Below are 22342 nucleotides of genomic sequence, written 5' to 3'. Positions count from 1 at the left end.
AAAAACAAACCAAGGATAAAATTATTGGTGCTCTCTTCTGCCAGCTTTACTCATGTTCAGTGGCACTTTAGTCTTTGCAAAGTCCCACTGAAATGAATGAGGCTATCTAAAAGGGTAGCGATTGCCTGATGCAAGAGGAACAGATTCAGGCTGTAAGCAAAGAGCAGTACTTGGAAAACAAAACCCAGAACATACTATAATCCTCCACCTCTTGCTGCATGTAGTCTTATGAACTAAGTCTTTTCAGGACATGGATAGTTATAGATTTTACCAGCCACATCATTTTTTCATTTAAATTTGCAGTTCCAGTACTGATAAGATACCCTAACAGAGCAATAACTAGGTGGTCACTTTTGCAGTACTATTTCCAGGCGAGGTGGGGGAAGGAGGAGAGTTCAGCAGTGGGGCAGCAGTTAAACTTGAAAACACAATTCATTTTAGATCCATTTCTGTGGATATAGCTTCTCCTGATTGTCCCCTCTCTCCCTTTCTCCTCTGATGTGTAATTGCCAGCAAACAAAAATCATCTGCTTGGATGTGTACCAACCACCCAAACCAGAATTCTGGAGCACTTGTGCTCAAAACATTGATTTTATTGTCAGAATTAAATCAGGGCATCATCAGTACAATGGAAGTGGATCGCTAATGGATAAATGATCATTACAAGGGAAAAGCAATTGGAAATATCTCCCGTTGACAATTCAACCATCTTTCCCTCACTCTATTTATTTTACTCTCTGTCTGTCTGATGGCACCATAGGGTTTCAGTGGCTGGTTGATCGGAAAAAAACAATCTGTTGACATGTGTATTCAGGAGTTACTTATTAATTTGAAATGACAAAATGATTAGGCCCCAGCAGGTAAATCTCCAATTATTTAATGTGTACTAAAAAGGGTACACCTTCGTAGACCTCAACATCCTCTTGAAATCCAAGTACATGAAATGTAGCAATGGTTGAAACAGATCAGCTGCTGAAAACAACAGTTGGAATGTTCAAAGCAGTGTAATTCCTGATCTTACATCTAGATCAGCATCTGCCTGGACATGGTTCATTGTAGGACTGTGGCCCGGGGGGTGTTAAAATTACTTATATTGTTAGCAACAGAATCAGGGTATCTGAATCCCATAATTCTGCTGGGAAAAGCTCAGACAGAGTGTGGGCAATATTTACAAAAGCGGCTAAGTTCCAATCAGAGCCAGTGCATCTGATTTAGGCTCCAAAGTGTCCACATCAATTTGCAAAATGAGACTTAAGATCCTAAGTCACATTGGCACTTTTGCATTTTTTTTTAAACCCTAGATTGATTTTATGCTCATTCAGGTTAAACACACATGTTATTCTTCTAACTGAAACCTACTCAAAATAACTTTAAATCATATGTAATTGTCAACTAGACATTTAAATAAATTAACCCATGGCTCATATTTATTAGAGCAATAAAAGTGGTTAAACAGTACCCCCTCCCATCAAGAGTTGGAAAATACTAATACCCTTAAAATATATTTCTGGATCCCAACAATACAATGGGTTGACACTGCAGTTCCAATTCCAAGCCCTTTTTGCATGATCTTTAGAGGACTCAAACAAACACATAACCAATGTTCCCCTAGCCTTGTCCCCTCTACACAGACACATACAAAACAGATCGTCCTCTTCTGCTCTGGGTCATCCCTAAAACCCCCAAGATAATACAGTTAGTAAAATGGCAGCTCAAATAGCTGAAGTAATCTGTTCGTAGAAATTAACATGGTCATAGAAATTAGCATTGTGTTTGTATGTTATTTATAAATATATGGGATGAGCCTGACAATGACTTTGGCCTTTTGGAGGCTGTCATGTTTTAAACACTTCTTTAGTTGCATAAATCTTGTCTTATGCATGGATAATCCAGGTTTATTGGCATTGCAGGAAAGCTCATTCCTATCAACAGAGCTTTCGTACATTTTAATTCACTCCCTGAAATACTAAGATGACCATATTTCTTTAGGAGTACACAGAATGCATTTCCTTCTATCTTTTTCTGCCCCAGTACACATTAATATTTTAACAATGGCTTTGAAATTAAAACCAAGGGGTGATAAAAACAGATCTCTTTTTTTCAAAGTATAATTTACCTAGTACACATGTCTGCTATGCCTAGTAGATTGGACTCTCTGCGGTGAGAACCAGGGCTTTTTTTTTTTTTTACAATAAGCTGGTCCAGTGTGATATCACAGATATAAAAAATATTCCATTCAGTATCAAAACTAGGCACATGCCTTTTATTTATATGAAGAGAAGACCAACAGAGCAGAACACTTCTGCCCTAAGCTATGCCTTTCTGGTCTTCTACATGAAAACTAAAGTATCTTGTGTTAGCTCTTCAGTAACTGCAGAGGTCTAGTTTGAGTTTGGCTGTAGTTAAGGGGAGGAGTGACATCACACTTGGGTCAGTCTCAGTGGATATCTGAAAGCACAACCTCTCATTCATATTGCTTTAAAATGTACACAGTATATATGTATATTTAAAAAAAAAGATAAGATCAATTTCTTTGTGGTATTGAACCAACTATAACATATGATGCAAGGCTTTAACAAAGGAGCTCTATAGATACAAATTTCACTGGAGAGTATGTTTTAGACAAATGTGTCTTTTTAAATATGTAAATCCTACACTGTAGGTTTTTTCTTTCTTTTGTTTTTGTAGTGGTAGAAAATGCAGAACAACTGTCCATGAACATGAGCCAACAGTTCATTACTGAGATCCCCAGAATGCCAATATTTGCAATGCAAACAATTAGTACCATTTACCAACTATTTGAAAGGCCCTGACACACATGCCTCAAGTGTAGGAGGCTCAACTATACAACCCCAAAGAGTCTTTCCATTTCCACACACCCATTGGACACACTAACAGCTGCATTAAGCTGCCTCTGCCTGGCAATTCCCCATGCCAGGGATGTTTAATTGGTTCTAATGCCACAGAAAAAGCACTGCTAGCAGTATACCATCAAATCATTTTCATATTGAACCTCCGGGGTCCAGCAACCTCCCCTTCAACTACAGCACCATTGTTTTTGCGGGGGACATACTCAAGGTCAATGCTGGTTTTGTGCTTGCCTTTCCCTCGGCTCCACACAAAAAGAAGTAGGAAACAAAATAAAACCACTCCAAGGAATGTGAAACAGCCCATGGCTGTGGATACCAGTATTGTCTTCAGGTCCAGAGAGAAGGTATTCACATTGGTTCCATTGGAACTAGTGTCATTGGAGTCTGTCATATACATAGGGGTCCTGTTGGCATAAAGGAAACGGTCCGAAGTAAATCCTTTTACCATGAGGGAGGCCGAGTACGTGTCATTTCCAGCTGCATTACTCGCAATACAAACGTAGGTCCCAGTGTCTTGATCTTGAGCAAATCGGATCTCTAGCATACCATCTCCCAGTACTGTGGCTCTTCCATTTGATTTAGCTGTGATCAGCCTCCGTCGTGGCGTCACCCAGGAGATGGTAGGTTGAGGGTCACCATCAGCATTGCACATCAGTTGCACTGTCTGCCCTTCCTCCACGACCAGGTATTGCAGTTTCTTGTCTCGTATCTTGGGCTTCTTGCAGGTGAAGTAAAAGGAAAGGGCAGTGCTGTGGAAATCTTTGAACGGTTTCTCTCTAACGCTGTCTGGGCCGGCGCACATGGGCTCCTGGCTACCAAACTGTAATGTGGGCTGCCTTTGCAATAGCCAAAGAAGGCGGCAATCGCAAGCCAGGGGGTTGTTGTTAATGCAAAGAATCTCGAGAGTTTTGGAGGAATGGAATACGTTCTCTTCTAGCGTTTCTAATAGGTTTTGGGACACATTAAGCACACGCAAAAACCGGAGTCCTTGGAAAGCATGTGGTTCAATGGTACGTAACTGGGCCCCCACCATGTGCAGCTCCTGCAGACGTACCAAGTCTGCAAACATGCCTGCCTCAATGCTGCTTATGGGATTGAAGGAGAGGTTTAGATGCGTCAGGTAAACCATGTGTTTAAGGGCAGAATAAGGTACTGCAGACAGGTTGGTGTTAGTGACTGAGAGAGAAGTGAGGTTGAGACCATACAGGCTATTGGCAGGCATCAGGTCCAGTAAAGGCCAGTAGTTGATCTCCAGGTCTTTTAGGCGAAACAATCTCTTAAAGGCATATGCAGGCAAAACGTTAATGTTGAGATGTCTCAGATGCAGACTGATGAGGTTGTGAAGGTGGGAAAGGGCTTCTGTTGGTACAGCTGTAAGGTTGCATTTCTCCAGGGTGAGCTGCTCCAGGCTAAGCAGTCCACTGAATGCCCTGTGGGATATATAAACCAAGTCATTGTCCCCAACCTCAAGGGACTTCAGATTATGCAGATCCTGGAACATGTAGTCCAGCAAAATGACAATCTTGTTCTCACTTATATCGAGCTTTGTTAAGTTTGACAACCCTGTGAATACCCCTAGTGGAACGAGCTTCAGGCGGTTTCCTTTCAGTCTTAGCGAGCGCAAGTTGAAAAGGTTGTTAAAGGCTCCAGGCTCTACATTGGCAACAATATTGTCACTGAGGTCTATCTCCTCAAGCAGTGGGTAGGATGTGAATTCCTCTGGGTTAACGCTCTTCAGCCGGTTCTTGCTTAGATCCAGGATTTTGGTCTCAATAGGGATGCCCTCAGGGATAGAGATCAGGCGTCTCCTGTGGCAGCTGACCGATTTGTTCTGTGCTGAGCACTCACAGCGGGCAGGGCAGCCTATGGTGGACCCCATGAAGACGAGCACCACAGCCAGACCTAGGTATGGCTGCCAGCATGATATGGCCGTGTGAAGCATGACTCCACCAGTGTTGTCTACTCCTCAGTCACAAGCCTGAGGAAGAGGGAAGAAAAAGAGGAGAAGTTAAGTTAGTAGCTAAATTGCGTTTTCACCAGATTTCTGGTACCTGTTTCAGAGAAGCACACGAGTGTTCTATTCAAAACCACAATGAAACCCATAGAATATGGAGACAAAAAGAAAACAGATTTTCATTACAAGTCAAGAGACACCTCTAAGGATCTGTTCATATGGTATTCTGCCTTCCCCCCCCAGATTTCAGATACATCACTCAGCAGTTTTTCCTACTGGGTGCAGTGACTGGAGTATTGTTTTTCCCATTTGGGTCTCAGCATGACAATGCTGCTGCTAAATCGGATACAAACACATACTCTCTGTGAAAAGAGGTACAGCAATAAAGTTACACACACATACTTCTGTCTTTCCTATTTCAATATTTTATCTGTGAACCTGAAGTTGCATTTTCTTCGTTTTGTGTAAGAAAGAGAGAGGAAAGAATTCCTATTAACAATTATTATGTATATTATAGTGATACAGATCTAGCGATAATTGATGTACATGCACAGACACACACACAGAGAATGGAACGATATACACATATATCTACATCTGTCTATATATAAAACTCTGGTGCATGACAGAGACAGACAGATAATGGAACTGGTGCATCTCTCATTTGCACTTTGATTAAGAACAAATCAATTCTTGCCAAAACTTTACTTTAGCTTCACAAAAGAGGTTTATTTATTAGGCCCAATTGAAATGACAGTGATTGCAAAGGGCATTGTTTTCTGAGTACCTTTTTCATTCTTAAATATGTAAGTTAATTTTGATGGGGAGAGAGGAGGAGCAGCAGCAGGAAAAAAAAATAGGAGTTCTTTTAAGTAATGCACAACCCAGAAAGGGATGATGGATGGCTTGGCAGCCATAGTTTCTGTTAGATTTATTTACTCTCACCTGCAGATTAAAAATGAGGGTATCTTAAACTAGGATATCTTCTATTACATTTAGTTACAGTTCCATAAAGCTTCATTGGAAAGGTGCAGCTACCTAAAAGGCAGACCCTTTTATCAGACTGGCCTACTCAGAGGGATACCTATGAGTTGATTCCATACAAAAAAAAATTACAGTTGTGTTCTTAATTCTCATGAAAGTGTGTGACTTTTAACAGTGTCCAGAGTTAGACACACTGCTAGCACAAGCAGTGCATGCTCCCTTTCATAACTCTGTGAGTACACCTTAGTCCTAACCTGCATGACCTCCCTCGTCCCCTCTGGTGGTGCTTCTGGACAGAGACTGATAATGTGTGGCAAACTGTGGGGTGGTTTTGTGATGTTTTAGCCCCAGGACTAGGATGAAGACCATTCTTTGTTACACTACATACAAATGTACATTTCAACCTTGCCCTGGAAGGACAAACTGCTGAGATTCACTTAGTTTTCCCCTTCAGTAGAAGTCTTGCGAATAAAGATTACTGGTTATGTCCAACTGGGACAAAGGCTTTCCAAGATAAACTTCACTTCATTAGGAACTAAGTTAAAACTGAAAATCTATAGGCCTCTGTGATTTGGGTCTTCCCACTGAATTCTGATCAAAGGGGCTTTCAGCCACTCTGATCATTACATTTTTAGCTCAGTCTGTGAGGTTAGCACTTTTGTACAGATACCTCTGGCATGCAGGGAATTCATTCCCCATCTCATTCACCTAATGTAGGAAGCATAAAGTAAATAGGTTCAGTGGAAGGCAAGCACCCCCTGGAGTGCGTATTTTAGTTGGAAAAAGTATAAAATGTTTCTCTGTAGACAGCCATGCTACCTGGTAACTAAAACTTGGAAGCAGCATAAAAGCTGGAGATGAGGAGAATAAAAAGTGACAAAAGGATTTCTTCGCCATGCCTGTATCAAGAAATACAAGTGGTGTTTATAATAACTTCTGTGTATGTGCATGCATGAGCACTGGAAAATTTGTGTACATTAATATGTGTGCGTGTGCGTGTTTGAGATTCAAAGCTGAGTTTTAAGATGGTGAATTATGTGTTAGGAAATGCAGGTGAAGGGGAGTCTAAAAGAGTAAAATTGATTTGATTCTCACGCCTGCAGTTCAGAACAAAATGTGACTAAAAGCTGTGAGGATAGAGGGGATAATTTATCCCTTACCTGCCCATGCATTCCAACCCCATTCAGCGCATCTTGTTGGTCCTGTTATTTATTTATTTATTTATTTATGGAGATTTCCTTCCCTTCCATCTCCCATGTGTGCAAATGACACCCTCTGAGGCCTTGCCTTCACGGGGTGAAAAGCCGGGGGTGTTCTGCATCATGTAATCTAACACATGAACAACTAACAGGTGAGAAAATACTGATGAAGATGAGGGACTTTGTAGGTCTCACGTGTTAGCAGGTTCCAATTGCATTTTTGTAAACCTGTTAACATGTGAAAGCATTACAGTTTCTCATCTTCGCTTGGATTTTCTCTCGTAGGCACCTCACCTGGATCCAGTTTGATCAGCTAGCATGTGTTAGAAGCATACATTGCCTTGCCTACAACCTATCAATTAACATCAACAGTTCTCTCTCTTTCTCTGTTCTCTTTAGGCTCTATGTTATGGCCCGTAGTTTTGGGACTTGGGACCCTACTCAGTATTTTAGCAGATGAAAAGATTATAGACTAATAGCAATGTAGGGCTTGAATGGATCTGAAGGAGTAATCAAGTCCAGCCCTCTGTCCTGAGGGAGAACAAAGTAAATCTAGACCATACAATCTAACAAAGGGAAATGGAAAAAACAAACAAAGATTGTGAACCACATTAAGCAGTAAGAGAAGGTTGTTTTTTGTAGCTACTAGTGGGCATTGCATGAATGAATCATATGGGCAGCCTTGAATGTGTTAAAGCAATGGTTACAGAAATGTCATTTTTTCATCCAATCATCCCACAGCCACTGAAGTTTTCATTGACTGTATGAATAAATATTATGCATTAAATATTTTCTTCCATGATGTGATTCTTCCACAGCTGACTGTACATTAAGTGGTGGCTCATTTCTCTTTACACTTCTGTATTGTTTATTTTTTTAAAGACTTTGCACTTAGCTGACAAAGGATTCAGCTTTCAGATATAGTTATTTAACAGGGCTTCTACATTCCTGCACTGAATACTTCAACTGGTACTTATTTGTCTGTCTGAGTACCAATTTAAGCATCCAAATGCCTGAGCTGGATCATCCATACTTGAAAATAGGTCACCCGTGGTTTTAGACTTTTCTTTTTTTTTTAATTACAGAGTGACACATTTCAGGATATTACTCCTCACTGAAGAGTAAAAATTAAATGTCCTCGTTTTCATTTCTTGCTCTGACTGTGCTTTTCAAAATGCATTGTTAACAATTAGGTTACCATTGCCCTTACCCACCAAAGCACATTACCTAATAAATAAAATTGTTAATCTTTAAGGTGCTACAGGACTGCTTCTTGTTGTTGTTTTTTTATCAAACTACAGACTAACACAGCTACCCCTCTGAGACTGTCAACATTTGACCTTGCCCACGATTCAGAGGACCAATTAACAATTAGCAAAGCTTATTCTAAGTCATTAGTTATTAGTTCTGTTTGATCTCACCCCAAGCATTTGAGACCTCTTTAACTACTATTTATTCCAGACCTTTGAAATGCAAATCACTTGTTCAAAGTCCTACAGCTTTGACTCTCAATTCTGACTACAGGCAAATGTTTGACCAGAGCGGTGGGTGTACCTGTATTCCTTAAGCTGGTAGAGTGAAAATCAGCCCAGTGCAGCAAACTTGCCCAAATTCTACGTACTACATTACAGACGGTGTAACACTGTTTGGGCCTTTCACAGACCCTTTGTATGGCCATGGATTTCACCTTGAAATACCAATAATTTATCCAGCCTTGATGCTTAATAGCTGCTGTGCTGCTACGCATGCTCCTCTTTGCTCTGGTCTTTCTTGCCCAGTCTGACTTTATCTCCCTACATCTAACAAAACAAGTAAAAGACTAAAGACCAAATTCAGCCAGTGGCTTATATCCAAAGCCCTAATTACTTGGTTGTGTAGAACCCACAGACAAACAGATAAATCAGGAAAAACTGTGATATAAGCAGAGCTGGCAGTGTAGCCTCTAGTTAAGGACACCTAACAATTGGTGTAAGTCCTGGTTTTCTATTGCTTGTATGTTTACTAACTAACCACTGTGAATCAAATGTTCTATTCTGGGTGTCTGTCTCAGACTGAATATTTTTGAATATCTTCAATTAAAGTAATTCAGCCATTTCTGAGAATAAGTTCAGGGGAAAATACATTGTTTTATGCATGTTAAAAAGATTCTAACACCTAGTTTGTAGAATAGCTGTAGCACCTCCATACTTTGGAGTGGGGACTTGAAATTAGGCAGCAGTATATGTTATTGCAATGGTACAGTGCACCTTTTGCTGTCCCCATGTAGGGTGCAAGAAGAGTTTGTAACGGTCTCACGAGAGCAGTCCGACCCCTCTATGAACCCTCAGAGGAATCCTATACAAAAGCACACTTGCCAATACTTCAAGGCTACACACTGCAAAACAACTCACCCTGCCTTACAACACCTGCGAAACAAGACTTGCTTGCCAATACTTCAAGGCTACTCTGGCAGTAGGCCACAAGAGGTAGTGATAAGAAATGCATAGGCAATTTTAGGCAATCTTATGTTAATGAGTTCAGTGTTATCAGGTAGTGTTAGGAGGCCTGTTACAGAGCCTCTCCCCGAGCGAAGCTCTGGCGCTTTGGGTCTTCCCCCACGGGTGACTGCATCGTCTCCGGGGCTCCCGTCGTGGGTGTTACGTGCTTTTAATAAACCAAATATAGCACTCGCCTTCTGGGTGCAGCCTCGGTTCTGGGGAACCCGAGCCTGGTTGGCTACACCCCATAAGGAACTGCCCAAATCTGAGCAAATGCTGAGCCTCCAAAAAATCTGTTAGCACATTCCCAACAGAAAATTTTTGGAATTTGGCAGCTAAATTCTCTGAAGATTCTAGCTGAACTGAGCATGCTCCATCTCTGGACTGCAGGATGTTCCCTGCAATTGGTGCTTCCAGCCATGGGACACTGAGCCTGATGCGGGGAGGAAGGAGACTGAGAGGAAAGTAGAGGTATAGGGAATGCAGAGGAGAAGAAGGTAAGAGGGGACTGAGGGAGCCTGAGTGGGGGTAACAGAGGGAGAGTGGGACCAAGAGCAGGAGGCAGGACTGGATGGGAGCAGAAGGGTTTGGGGACGGGGTAATTATGTAATTAAAGGCTGTTTCATAATGCATACATATAAGAAGGTTGACATAAGATTGCGTAGTTCGAATGCTGGCATTTCCTAACTTGGGAATGCTTGAGTTTGCAAGCTCAACAATCTGTTTGTAGGTTTTTTTCAGTGAAATGTATTACATAGTGCATTGGGAAAGTAAAGATCTATTTTTGCTTCCTGTTCTCTCAGGCCCTGAATCCAGAAAGCACTTAAATTTTAATTTTGGGCATATACTGAACTTCCGTTACCTGGGTGACTTCACCATGTTCTTGAATGTTGTTGCTCTCTTCATTCAGGGGTTCACTAATGTAGAGCAGTGGCACATGGATAACTCTGGTTCACAATGGTTATTCTTTTCTATCTCATCTTCCTAAGTCACTTTCCTTCATTTCTCCTTTCTTGGCTTTGCACACATCACAACTTCAGAATCAAAGATACTTAAATTAAGGAAGTGAATTTATTTTCCACTAGATCACCTTCTGTCTAAGGACAGGTTGACTCTCTCTAGTCTGGTACTCTCTTGTCTGGCAACATCCATAATCCAGCATGATTTTAGTTAGCTGGACAACCACTTATCATGGGTGTGGCCAAGTTTCCTGTGGCCCCAGAAAGTTTGTTTACAGCCACCAGTCCTGGCTGTCCATGTTCTGTGCTGTTATTTAGCTCTAATTAGATTAAAGAGACCAGCAAAAATTTTTATAAATCTCCTTTTTTTTTTTACTGATTGGACCCACAGGATCATTTCTCTGACCCTGGAAACAAATCGAAACAGGTTGATAGTAATTGTGCTTGTTTTGTAACTTACACTGCTTCTTACTGTAAGGGATTCTCAGCAGCAATGAAACTTTAAACAAAATATGTTCCTCTCTTTTTATAGCAGACTCTCAGGCTGTGTCTACACTAGCAAGTTCTTTTGGAAAAGCAGGCCCTTTATGAAAGAGCACATTGAGCGTCCACACATAAAATACGCTCTTTTGAGAGGAAATTGGAAAAACACAGCACTTTTTCCAGCACCCCTCTTTCTCTCCCAAATGAAGAACACCACCTTTTTCTGAAAGATGCTTTAGGAAAAAAGTGTGTGTAGATGCTCCGGGGGCCCTTTTCTCAAAAGAGCCATCCTTATGGTTTTGGATTTTTCAATCCGTGGCCCTTTCTCTCAAAAGGGCAAGGGCTGTGTGGCCACAGTCTATCAAAAGAGTGGATTGATCTTTCGATTCACTTTTTTGTGTGTGGATGCACACTTTCAAAAGATTTTTCAGCAGAGGTCTTCTGGAAGGATTTCTTTTGAAAGATCGCTGTAGTGTGGACATAGCCTCAGAATCTTTGAAGCAAGCTCTGCTCGGAGCGCCTCAAGGAATTAAGTCTGAACATGACTTATAAAGGCTTTTGTAAGGCATGGGGCAGGCTGTGTGCAGTGGGAAGCTCAGCCCGGTTCGCCCTGTACACTCAGCCTATGCTGCTCATTTCCTGAAGGAGGGTCCTTAATCAAGCTGCTCTCCTGCAGGAAGGCCACACCCTCCTTCCAGGAGAGACAACCAAAGAGAGCAGCTGACTCAGGGAAAAAAAGAGACCTGGAGACAGCTCTTAGAAGAGTGCAGTGTAATAGGAGCAGAGAGGCTGAATGGCAGGGGCAGCCTAATTGTGCTGCATGCCCCGCCTTACAAAATTTCACACCCCTCACTGCACACCCCTCATCTAAGTCATCTCATAAAAGACCAGCAACAAATACCAAGCAATCTACATATTTAACAAAGAATGGAAGTTACAACTATTTGCAAAAATTGTTTGTAAGCAAAGAATTACGGGCTGAAGAAATGCTGAATAGCCAACATATACAAGAATTTAACAATCTGTTCACAGACAATTCAGGGACAGATGCAAAAAGGGAATTAATTGAAATTATTGACATACCTATGCCACAGTTCAGGGCTACTGCATCTGTAGCGACCCTCTGGGGTTTATCAAGGACACATACTCTAGACTCCAAGTTTCTCCTTTGTAATCCCTCTTGGACGGAGACCCACATCTCTTTTCCTCATGACCAGAGGATTTCTAGGTTGCAGTTTCCCTGCCTCCTCTTATTCCCAGCAAGCTAGACTGCCTAAACAGGCCAGCATCTGTGCTGTGCTTTGCCTGTAGTTGTAAGTTATGACACGACTTTATATAGGCAAGGTGAAAGTATTACAGAGAAAATGTTAAAGACAATAAAAGAACCTACACACATGCTAAAAATCTTACCAGAGGTCTGGCCAAATCCAGCCTCTGGTCTCCATCCCGCTAAACCAGCGATGCACAGCCAAGGTTAGTAAGTGGGCTGCATGAGTGGCCCTGCTTCATTTCCAAGGGCTGAAAGATTGTGATAACCAAGATGGTTTCCTGGAATAGGGTAGTTTTACTAACTGCACTTGCATAAGTACAATTTGCAGGATGTGACAACCGAATCATAGCAGCACTTTGACGGGCTGCTGGGGGAGCCCATGACACTTTCAGTCCATGTTTTGAGTAATCAGCAGGCACCTCACTGTGTCCCCTAGCTTTACATGGGTGTCACTTTAGTAATACTGGTAGGGAAAAAAAAACCCCTACGAGCACAGAAACCAGCAGAACCTGGCAATCTTGCTCATGAGTAATAGTAAACAAAATGCCTCATGGGCCACACATAGAACCACCACTGGTTTTTCCCTGTGTCTACATATTCATAGCTATCTCAGAGCAAGGACCAGAACCACAATAACTAGTTCAAACTTTCCTTTATACAGTATAGGCCTTTGACTGTGGGCTCATTGAACAGGTGATGAGCAAGCAATAGCCCATTCCTCAGGGCATAACTTCAAAAGGCAAGGCTTTTGCATAACCAGAGACAGGGAATTAGATATTCTCCCTATGAAAACCACTTGGATGCTTTATTGTTGCAAAGGTCCATTCTAGTCCGGCACAGTGTTCAATATACTTGAATCCCCAGGCCTTCCATCTGTCATATCTCCACCATGAAATCCCAGCCCAGAATAATACATTAACCATCCATTTAATAAACAGATTCCAAAGCTACTTAAACATCATTCAATGAAGTCCCAAGATTATGGCAGGAAACTGTCATATATGTGACAGTTTGTAGTAAATATTATCTATATTTCACAAGGTGGAGACAATGGAGGCTCAGAGAGGTCTACTCTGTGTAACAGGATGAGTCAGTGGAGTATCAGGAATAGAGTCTAAGGCTATGTCTACACTAGCCCGGAAGATTGACCTATTCTGGGGTTCAATTTCGCGCATCTGTTAGGGACATGTGAAATCGACCTCTTGGGGTTGCAATCGACCTGTGTAGTCCTCACAAGACATGAGGAGTAAGGGAGGTCAATGGGAGAAACCCTCCTGTCAACCTTCTCCAGTGTGGATGTCCAGGTAGGTCGATTGCAGATACGCTGATTCTAGCTACAACAATTGCAACTGACTCTATTTACTTAGAGTAGACATGGCATTTGTCTCTTGGTTCAGAGAGATAATACTTAAAACAAAATTTTCAAATGCAAAATTAAAGTCAGCCAAAGACTGGAAAATTGATAAGGATGTTGATAAGTTTAACATTTTTTATTTCAGATTATTTATTTTGAGGAAAGCTTTACGGAAGAGGTTTCCTGATCATGACTTGAACACCCCCAAGTTTGATCACAAGACCATTTGCTACTGTCCTACATTTCAATTTAAATTACAAAAACAGCTGAGTCCTTTCGTTTTTTATTTCAGTATATATGTATCAGTTATTATTACTTTAGGAAGGACAGCTGAAATCACCAGGAGGCCAAATATAACTGTGTTGCCGTGTCTACACTAGCCCCAAACTTCGAAATGGCCATGTAAATGTCCATTTCGAAGTTTACTAATGAAGCACTGCAATACATATTCAGCGCCTCATTAGCATGCGGGCGGCCGCGTCACTTCGAAATTGATGTGGCTCGCCACCGCGCGGCTCGTCCCAACGGGGCTCCTTTTCGAAAGGACCCTGCCTACTTCGAAGTCCCCTTATTCCTATCTGCTCATGGGAATAAGGGGACTTTGAAGTAGGCGGGGTCCTTTCGAAAAGGAGCCCCGTCTGGATGAGCCGCATGGCGGTGAGCTGCATCAATTTTGAAGTGCTGCGGCCGCCCGCATGCTAATGAAGTGCTGAATATGCATTTCAGTGCTTCATTAGTAAACTTCAAAATGGCCATTTGCGTGGCCATTTCGAAGTTTGGGGCTATTGTAGACACGACCATAGATCTACTAATTAACACCTTTGGAGTAAATTACCTCAGAAACCAGACCAGTAGGAAGGCTGGGCACTCTTTTTAAATAAGGAAAAGCTGGCTTCTGTTATCACCAAATCGGTGTACAAATAAACATTACTTTCCTCTGCTAACTACCATAACCTACATCTTGCTAAGGTTTAACATCAGCCAGCTCTTTCTCCTCCAGACACTGAGATAACTGAAATGTAATCGTTAGTTGTACACAGTACAGTAATATGCCATTGGCATAGTTAATTGAGAAAAAACATTCCCAGCAGCTGTGTATAAGTTTTGTACAGGGCAGGAAAAAGGCTACAGTACACTAAAGCTGTGTCTACACGTGCACGCTACTTCGAAGTAGCGGCACTAACTTCGAAATAGCGCCCGTCGCGGCTACACGCGTCGGGCGCTATTTCGAAGTTAACTTCGACGTTAGGTGGCGAGACATCGAAGTCGCTAACCTCATGAGGGGATCGGAATAGCGCCCTACTTCGACGTTCAACGTCGAAGTAGGGACCGTGTAGACTATCTGCGTCCCGCAATGTCGAAATTGCCAGGTCCTCCATGGCAGCCATCAGCTGGGGGGGTTGAGAGATGCTCTCTCTCCAGCCCCTGCGGGGCTCTATGGTCACCGTGGGCAGCAGCCCTTAGCCCAGGGCTTCTGGCTGCTGCTGCGGCAGCTGGGGATCCATGCTGCAGGCACAGGGTCTGCAACCAGTTGTCAGCTCTGTGTATCTTGCGTTGTTTAGTGCAACTGTGTCTGGGAGGGGCCCTTTAAGGGAGCGGCTTGCTGTTGAGTCCGCCCTGTGACCCTGTCTGCAGCTGTGCCTGGCACCCTTATTTCGATGTGTGCTACTTTGGCGTGTAGACGTACCCTTGCAGCGCCTATTTCGATGTGGTGCCGCGCAACGTCGAAGTTGAACATCGACATTGCCAGCCCTGGAGGACGTGTAGACGTTATTCATCGAAATAGCCTATTTCAATGTTGCTACATCGAAATAAGCTATTTCGATGTTGGCTTCACGTGTAGACGTAGCCGAGGACGTGTAGACGTTGCTACATCGAAATAAGCTATTTCGATGTTGGCTTCACGTGTAGACGTAGCCTAAAAGGGACAAATCTGATGGCTGACATCTTACTGTCTGGGACTTTTCAGCTCAGAAAGAAAGAGTCATAGAAAATTATGACTGGTGTGGAAAAAGTGAATAAGGAAAAGTTATTTACTTGTTCCCATAACAAAAGAACTAGGAGTCACCAAATAAAATTAATGGGTTGCAAGTTTAAAACTAACAAAATGAAGTTTTTCTTCACACAGTGCATAGTAGGCGTGTGGAACTCCTCGATGGAGGAGGTTGCGAAGACCAAGACTTTAACAGGATTCGAAAAAGAACTAGATAAATTCATGGAGGTTAGGTCTATCTATGGATATTAGCCAGGTAAGGTAGGAATGGTGTCCCTAGCCTCTGTCAGAGGTTGGAAATGGGTGTGAGAAGAGGGATCGCTTTCATGATTACCTGTTGTGTTCACTCCCTGTGGGGTATCAGACATTGGCCTCTGTCAGAAGACAGGATAGTGGGCTAAGTGGACCTTTGGTCTGACCCATTGTGGCCATTCTTATGGTCTTAGTGACCGTCATTATGCTATGGCCCTTGAGGAATGATTCTATTTCCATGCCTGCATTCCCATCATCTTCTTCAGGTAGGACAGCTGTGCCCATGACCAACATCAAATGCAGAGTGGTCTAAATGTATGAGGTATGAATATGTCCTCTATAACATGGGAAAATATGAGACAGACCATTTGCAGCACAAATGCGGTTTCTATTCCAAATGGCCTTAGTAGAATCTAAGCAATTAGCTGTCAATTGCATGGCACCTCTAGTGTTAAGAAAAGAACTTCCACTGTAATGAAAGCATCTGGGTATTGAACATTTAGCAGAATGGGAGTCAGAAGGTGGATACACCTAATGAAACTGGTAAACACATGCATATGTACAATTGAATTACATGGAGAATAAAAGGGAATAAAAAAAACAAATTCCATCAGTTGTGGGGCCTTTTTTCCCCACCTGGACAAACATGTTAGCAGCTGTTTTGTTGTAACTTACGCAGAAATCCTGTCAGTCAAGGCAAAGAATATACTCACCAGGGACTTACTTTCTTTGAACTGTCACATGCAGAACTACTGAGTGTGACATTGGAAAAAAATCTGTCGATCTTTGGCTGTTTCCACAGGGCATGGGGATGATGACATTAGATCTGTTTGCTGTTCAATACACTAAGGACCAATACAATATAGTACATTTCTTAGTTCTTGTCAATATTCCCAAACATCCTCTGGCCCCACAGTTATGAGCTGTACTCTCCGTTAAGCCCAACAATGTTAGAAAAGCAGAGAATTGTGGCATATGACACTGGGATGGCACAGAGGGAAGAAAGAATACTTTAGCTCATCAGTCAGTGACTAATCATTTTTGCAGAAGGAAACAAAGCTATCATTGAAATGGCTGTAGAAAACCAGGTACCCTTTGCATCTAAAAAAAATAAAGGAAACCGTTCACCATAGCCCATATGCACAGCCAGCTGAAATGTTGGCTCTTTTGGTGTTTTCTTGTTAAATAAAGAGGTTTCTAAAATATATTTAGATTACAACCCAGACAGCCGAACGCCAAAGGCAGGGAATATATAAATTAAAACAGACATGTTGATTGGTGCCCTGGACACACAAAGCCAAATTCAGTTGTCCGTTATATCACTTTTATGTTGATGTAACTCCAGGGACTTCAACAGTTACTCAATATATTTATACTGGTTTAAATAACTACATAATTTGGTCCATATACATATATCTTTCTTAGTGGTGGGTGCATTTTTATGCCTGCCAGTAAAAAAGCTTTATGGAGAACATGCACTTTTATTTTCCATTTCAGTGGCATCGGACTAGGTACCCAAGGCACTCTTTGCGGAAGACCGCCAGTCCACTCTTTGAAGTAATGTATCTTTTCTAAATGTCACTTAATCATTAACAAAGGATAAATGATACAGTCACTGTTTCCTAGGTATGCTCATTTCTCTAGTAATTGGCATCAAAACAGTAATTAAAGAGTCATTGCTTCCTTGATTGTGTTTAATTGTCTGTCTTACTGTGCTGGTCTTTGCTGTAAATGGATTTTTGGGGTAGGTTTAAAAGGTCAGGTAAGAACTTCTTTCTTTAAACTTTTATTTTATTGATGAGGGTACTCTGGGCCTTTGGATATTGCAACCTCTTTTAAAATAAATACATATGCAGGAGTCCTTTCACAGGAGGTTCCACGTTCCAAGGTCACTTCTGTCACCTACTAAAGTTAATAGTTCCTGTGGGTGCTGAGCTGCTGATAATGATGATTCCTTGTAGAGCAGGGTGCACAAAGTGGGGGTGGGCCTCCTGTGGGGGGGGCATATAATTTCATAAAGGAGGGGTGCAGAACGATCAGCTGCTAGAACTCGGGCTCATCCATCTCATTAAAATGTTGAAATATGTTACTGTCTTAAAGTATGTGTATTCACATTTAGAGACCAGCTCATAAAGTTCTTATATTCTACAAAGCTACTTTCTTACACCCGCCAAAAGGTCTTTGTTTTCCTTTATAAGAACTTAACTGAAATTTCTGTCAGTGCAATGATGAAAAGTGGGGCTCAATGTAAAAATTTTGCTCACCCCTGTTGTAATGTACTGTAGTTACCATTACTATTGCACATCCTATCTCCACTGATGTCCATTTTGATCTTATACCTCGTAACTTACCGACTCCTTGGAGTTCTAGAACTGACATCTAACACAATGGAGGCTGTCACCTTAAGCCTTGAAAATTCAAGTTGTTACACCTCAACCAAGTGCTACAACTGACACTCTGGAATGGACTGACTGTGTGTTTGAGTTGGCAGATATCCTCTCTATGGAACATTTTGATGTTTAGCTGAAAAATGGAAAGTAGTCAAGTATCAGAGGGGTATCCGTGCTAGTCTGGATCTGCAAAAGCAACAAGGGGTCCTGCATCTGATGAAATGGGTCTTTGCCCACGAAAGCTTATGCTCATACATTTCTGTTAGTCTATAAGGTGTCACAGGACCTCTTGTTCCTTTTGAAAGAAATCAGTTTTCCACAGAAAGGAAGAACTTTCCATGAAAATTATTTTAGTGGAAAATGCCATTTTCTGTTTAAAAAAATAAAAACAAGCAAAAATGAAGAGCTAATGGAAAAATGTCAATCAGTCCCTCCCCCTCACTCTTCTTCACTCTCACACACATGCACACACAGAGGAAACACTTGAAAAGAAAAGGCAAACTCAATTGATTCAATTTGTGTTAGCGCTATTCTAGTATCACCATGTATATTCACACCTTAAATAAAAATAAAGCTAAAATATTCTCCTGTATTGGCAGAGTGCTTTCACATCACATAATTAAAAAAAAAGAAAGAAAAGAAGAGAATATCCGATTCTACAGGGTTACTTCCATTCTTAATGATGTCTCAATTGTATTATCAATTAAAAACTCATTAAATCAAAGGCTATGGTCTGAAGAAGTGGGTCTGTCCCATGAAAGCTCACCTAATAAATTATTTTGTTAGTCTTTAAAGTGCTACTTTACTGCTTTTTTGTTTTTTATTAATATCAAAGATCATTGTGGGAAAAAAAACACTGCAAACTCAGATGCAAATATATCATCTGGGATCCCAAAAAATAAGGTGGCACCAGCACTGGTAATTGGAACTCACTTGACATTCAGAAACTGGGAAGAAGCAGCTGTTTGACAATAAATATTACAATATCACAGCCAGCAGTGATATAACTATGACAACAATGATATAGCTATGGCTGAAGAAATCTCTGTAAAAACAATGAGTTGTCTCATGGCACCTGAAAGACAAACAAATTTATTTGGGCATAAGCTTCCATAGAATATGCCCAAATAAGTTTGCTAGTCTTTAAGATGCCACAGGGCTCCTTTGTTTTTGCTGAAACAGACTAACATGGCAACCTCTCTGAAAAGAATCTCTGCAATAATTCAGCCTTTCCATTAGCTCCCAGACCTGAAATCCCATTTTTAGACAAACAGTTACTGGAATGCTTGTGACAAACTGGAGATGTGGCTATTAGTAAAGACTCAAATTTTATTCTTAGGGAAGGAGCGTATTGGAGCTATGCAACAACTTGCAGTAAGGGCTGAGCTCATTGATACCAGGGCCTTTGTGATCATCTGATCTGACCTCCGGTGTAACACAGGCGACTGGACTTCACAAGAATAATTCCTCATTTCTTTTAGAAAAATATCCAGTATTGATTATAAGATTGGCTGTGACAGAGGATCCATCATGACCCTTGTTAAATTGCTCCAATGGTTAATAAATAGAATCACAGAACACTAGAACTGGAAGGGACCTCCAGAGGTCATTGAGTCCAGTCCCCTGCCCTTACAGCAGGACCAAACACAGGCTACACCATCCCAGATAGATGGCTATCTAACCTGCTCTTGTGGGGGAATAAGGAAAAAGAAAAACTGCTGTAGGGGTTAAAATTTTTACTTTTCCACAATAACCAGACCCCACTCTGTGAGAGGAAATTAGGGGGTCATCTGCACCTCTTTGAAGTTGTTACCTTGTCACCTAGAGACAATTTACCCTGTAGACTCCTTTGTTTTTTGTCATCATGTACCTTTGTAGGGTAAACTGAGGTCAGCAGAGCTGGTGTTTGCAGACAGATCTCAGGATAACTTGGCTGAGACTTTGGTATGTTAAAGAAGACAATTGATTACCAAACTATCCAAACAAACTGTATAAAAGGGCCTGAAAACTGATTCTCAGGGCTCCCACTTCTCTGGAAGTTGGCAGCCTGCATATATGCAAATAAACTTTCCTTTTAGATCTCACTCTTGCCTCGCTGCTTTGACCTCCAGCCTCAGACCTTTGGGGAACACTGTACCCCAGGGGAAAGTGGCTTCCCCAACACTCTTAAATATCTCCAGTGATGGAGATTCTACAACCTTCCTGGGCAATCTCATTGAATCGCATTGTTACCAAAAATATAGCTTATTTCCAGCCTGAATTTGTTTAGCTTTATAGCCACTGGATCATATGATATCTTTCTGTGTCAGACTCACTAGAAACAGGAAATCTTTTTACACCAAAGGGGAGAGTCTAAAAACAAGAAAAACTCTGTTGATGCCGCACTCCAGGGCTGCCCCTGTGACAATGCCATACCTGAGCAAACAGACTACTATAGAAAGAGCAAATTGTGTGTGACTAAGGCATATTAGGAAGTGTGATGAAAGCATCCCATCCACTTCACCTGTGTCTTAAAGGAGAAGTTAAGTACATGCAGGAGAAGGTGAAAGGTTTCTTCATGAAGCTAGAGGACCTACTAGCTGCTGACAGCATTTCGTCCTCACACAATTTGAATTTGGAAATGTGCAGCGCAGTTTTCTCCAAAGCCATTTTTTGGAAAATATTATTCACCTAGTTTGGAAAATTCACCACGGGCTTATTATCTATCCCCAGTGACCAATATAATGATCACAGGAACCAACTGTTCATTTCTTTGTGTATATAGAGATGATGGTAATTACTTGGTAATTGAAATTTCCTTTTCAGGCAGTGTCCCAACTTGGTCTAATTATTATGATTTTGCTCTCAGTCATTGAAGGGTAGCAAGGCATACTATGGTAAATATGACTTGGGGATTCCAAATGAAAACTCATTTTTCAAAGATATAATTCACGTGTCTTTTGACGAAAGATAAACTGGGAAAAGAATTAGCTGGCTAGCAGTAGGTTCATTCAATGTGCACAACAGATACAACATGTGGATCCCATCTTTGCAATACATTCGATAACAAGGAAATTTCCAGTATTCAAACATTATGTGTCATGTTCAACACTAGTCTCCAAGAACTTCACTAAGCGGAAGCATTAACATTCCTTTTCATAAGCCCATATATTTAAAACCTCTTCTGGAACTCCCCACTCATGCATCTGATGAAGTGGATCTTTGCCCATGAAAGTTTATGCTCCCAAATATGTTAGTCTATAAGGTGCCACAGGACTTCTCATTATTATTGGAATTCTTACTCTTTAGTTTCCTGTAGCGTATGAAATTGCCACACTGGCACCTGCTCATAGCTCAAGGGCAGGTGAATGAAGTGATTTAAGAGAGTGACACTAAAACATCGAAGAGGAGAAATTACTCTTCCCATTAATGCAAAGGCAGAATTGGTAACAATGTCCCTTTTTACAGCATATAAAGAAACAGTCAATCAGGATGGAGCATCTGAAAAGTTCATTCTATTTTTCCATATAGGCAGCATAGTATTCATCACCTCCCACATGTTCTGTGTTAATGGGAAACCATAAACCTCTGGACAACATTTACCAACCAACCAACTGACCGACCATGCCCAAGGTGCTCACAAAACTCCCCGTACGGATTCATGAATCATAGCTGATATACTGTAGCCTATAAAAACAAGACAATTCAAAATCATTACAGTGGGCTTGCTTCTCATTTTTGCAACTCAACTTGTTTGTGTATGTAAATAACTCAAAAGAATGTATATTCAAAAAGAACAGCTGTGCTGTCAAGAGACACACACACATGTACTCTCCTTCCCCACATCCTTTCCTTGTTAGAGGCACAGATTTTAATTTGACACCTTTCAGACAACTCATAGCCCAAAAAATCCTCCACTAAAGAGTAAAGCCTAGTATTTTGTGTGACAGAACCCCCATACCAACCCTTCCTCTTCCAGTTTTCCCCTCACTGCAAGCCTTCTGTGTTTCTGCTTCTGATTCCCTGATTATTTCACTTTGGTGCAAGCATATAAAAAATGTGCAGCAAAGCAGCTCAGAGGAAATTTTGCCAGCATTTGAAATGAAAACAGGGATGGCGGGAAAGAGAGTTTTCTGCTCATTACTGAAGCAGCTAGTAAGAGCCAGAAACAAACAAAT

General features: G+C 41.4%; 1 protein-coding gene across 7 annotated transcripts in view; it reads right to left on the bottom strand.

Moving 5' to 3' along the window:
- Positions 1-663: 663 nt before the first annotated feature.
- LINGO2 (leucine rich repeat and Ig domain containing 2) overlaps positions 664-22342 on the bottom strand; it is a 663558-nt gene continuing 641879 nt past the window's right edge. For all 7 annotated transcript variants that reach the window (XM_074994697.1, XM_074994695.1, XM_074994694.1 and 4 more), the window contains one exon: positions 664-4848. In XM_074994697.1, the coding sequence (XP_074850798.1) occupies positions 2992-4812 (1821 nt within the window). In that variant the 5' untranslated portion in view covers positions 4813-4848 and the 3' untranslated portion in view covers positions 664-2991. The remainder of the gene's footprint in view (positions 4849-22342) is intronic.

This window comes from Carettochelys insculpta, chromosome 5 (assembly GCF_033958435.1).
Source record: "Carettochelys insculpta isolate YL-2023 chromosome 5, ASM3395843v1, whole genome shotgun sequence".
NCBI classification, from domain to species: domain Eukaryota; kingdom Metazoa; phylum Chordata; order Testudines; family Carettochelyidae; genus Carettochelys; species Carettochelys insculpta.
Note: the sequence above shows the minus strand (reverse complement) of the source record. Positions and strands in the feature narration are given on the sequence as shown.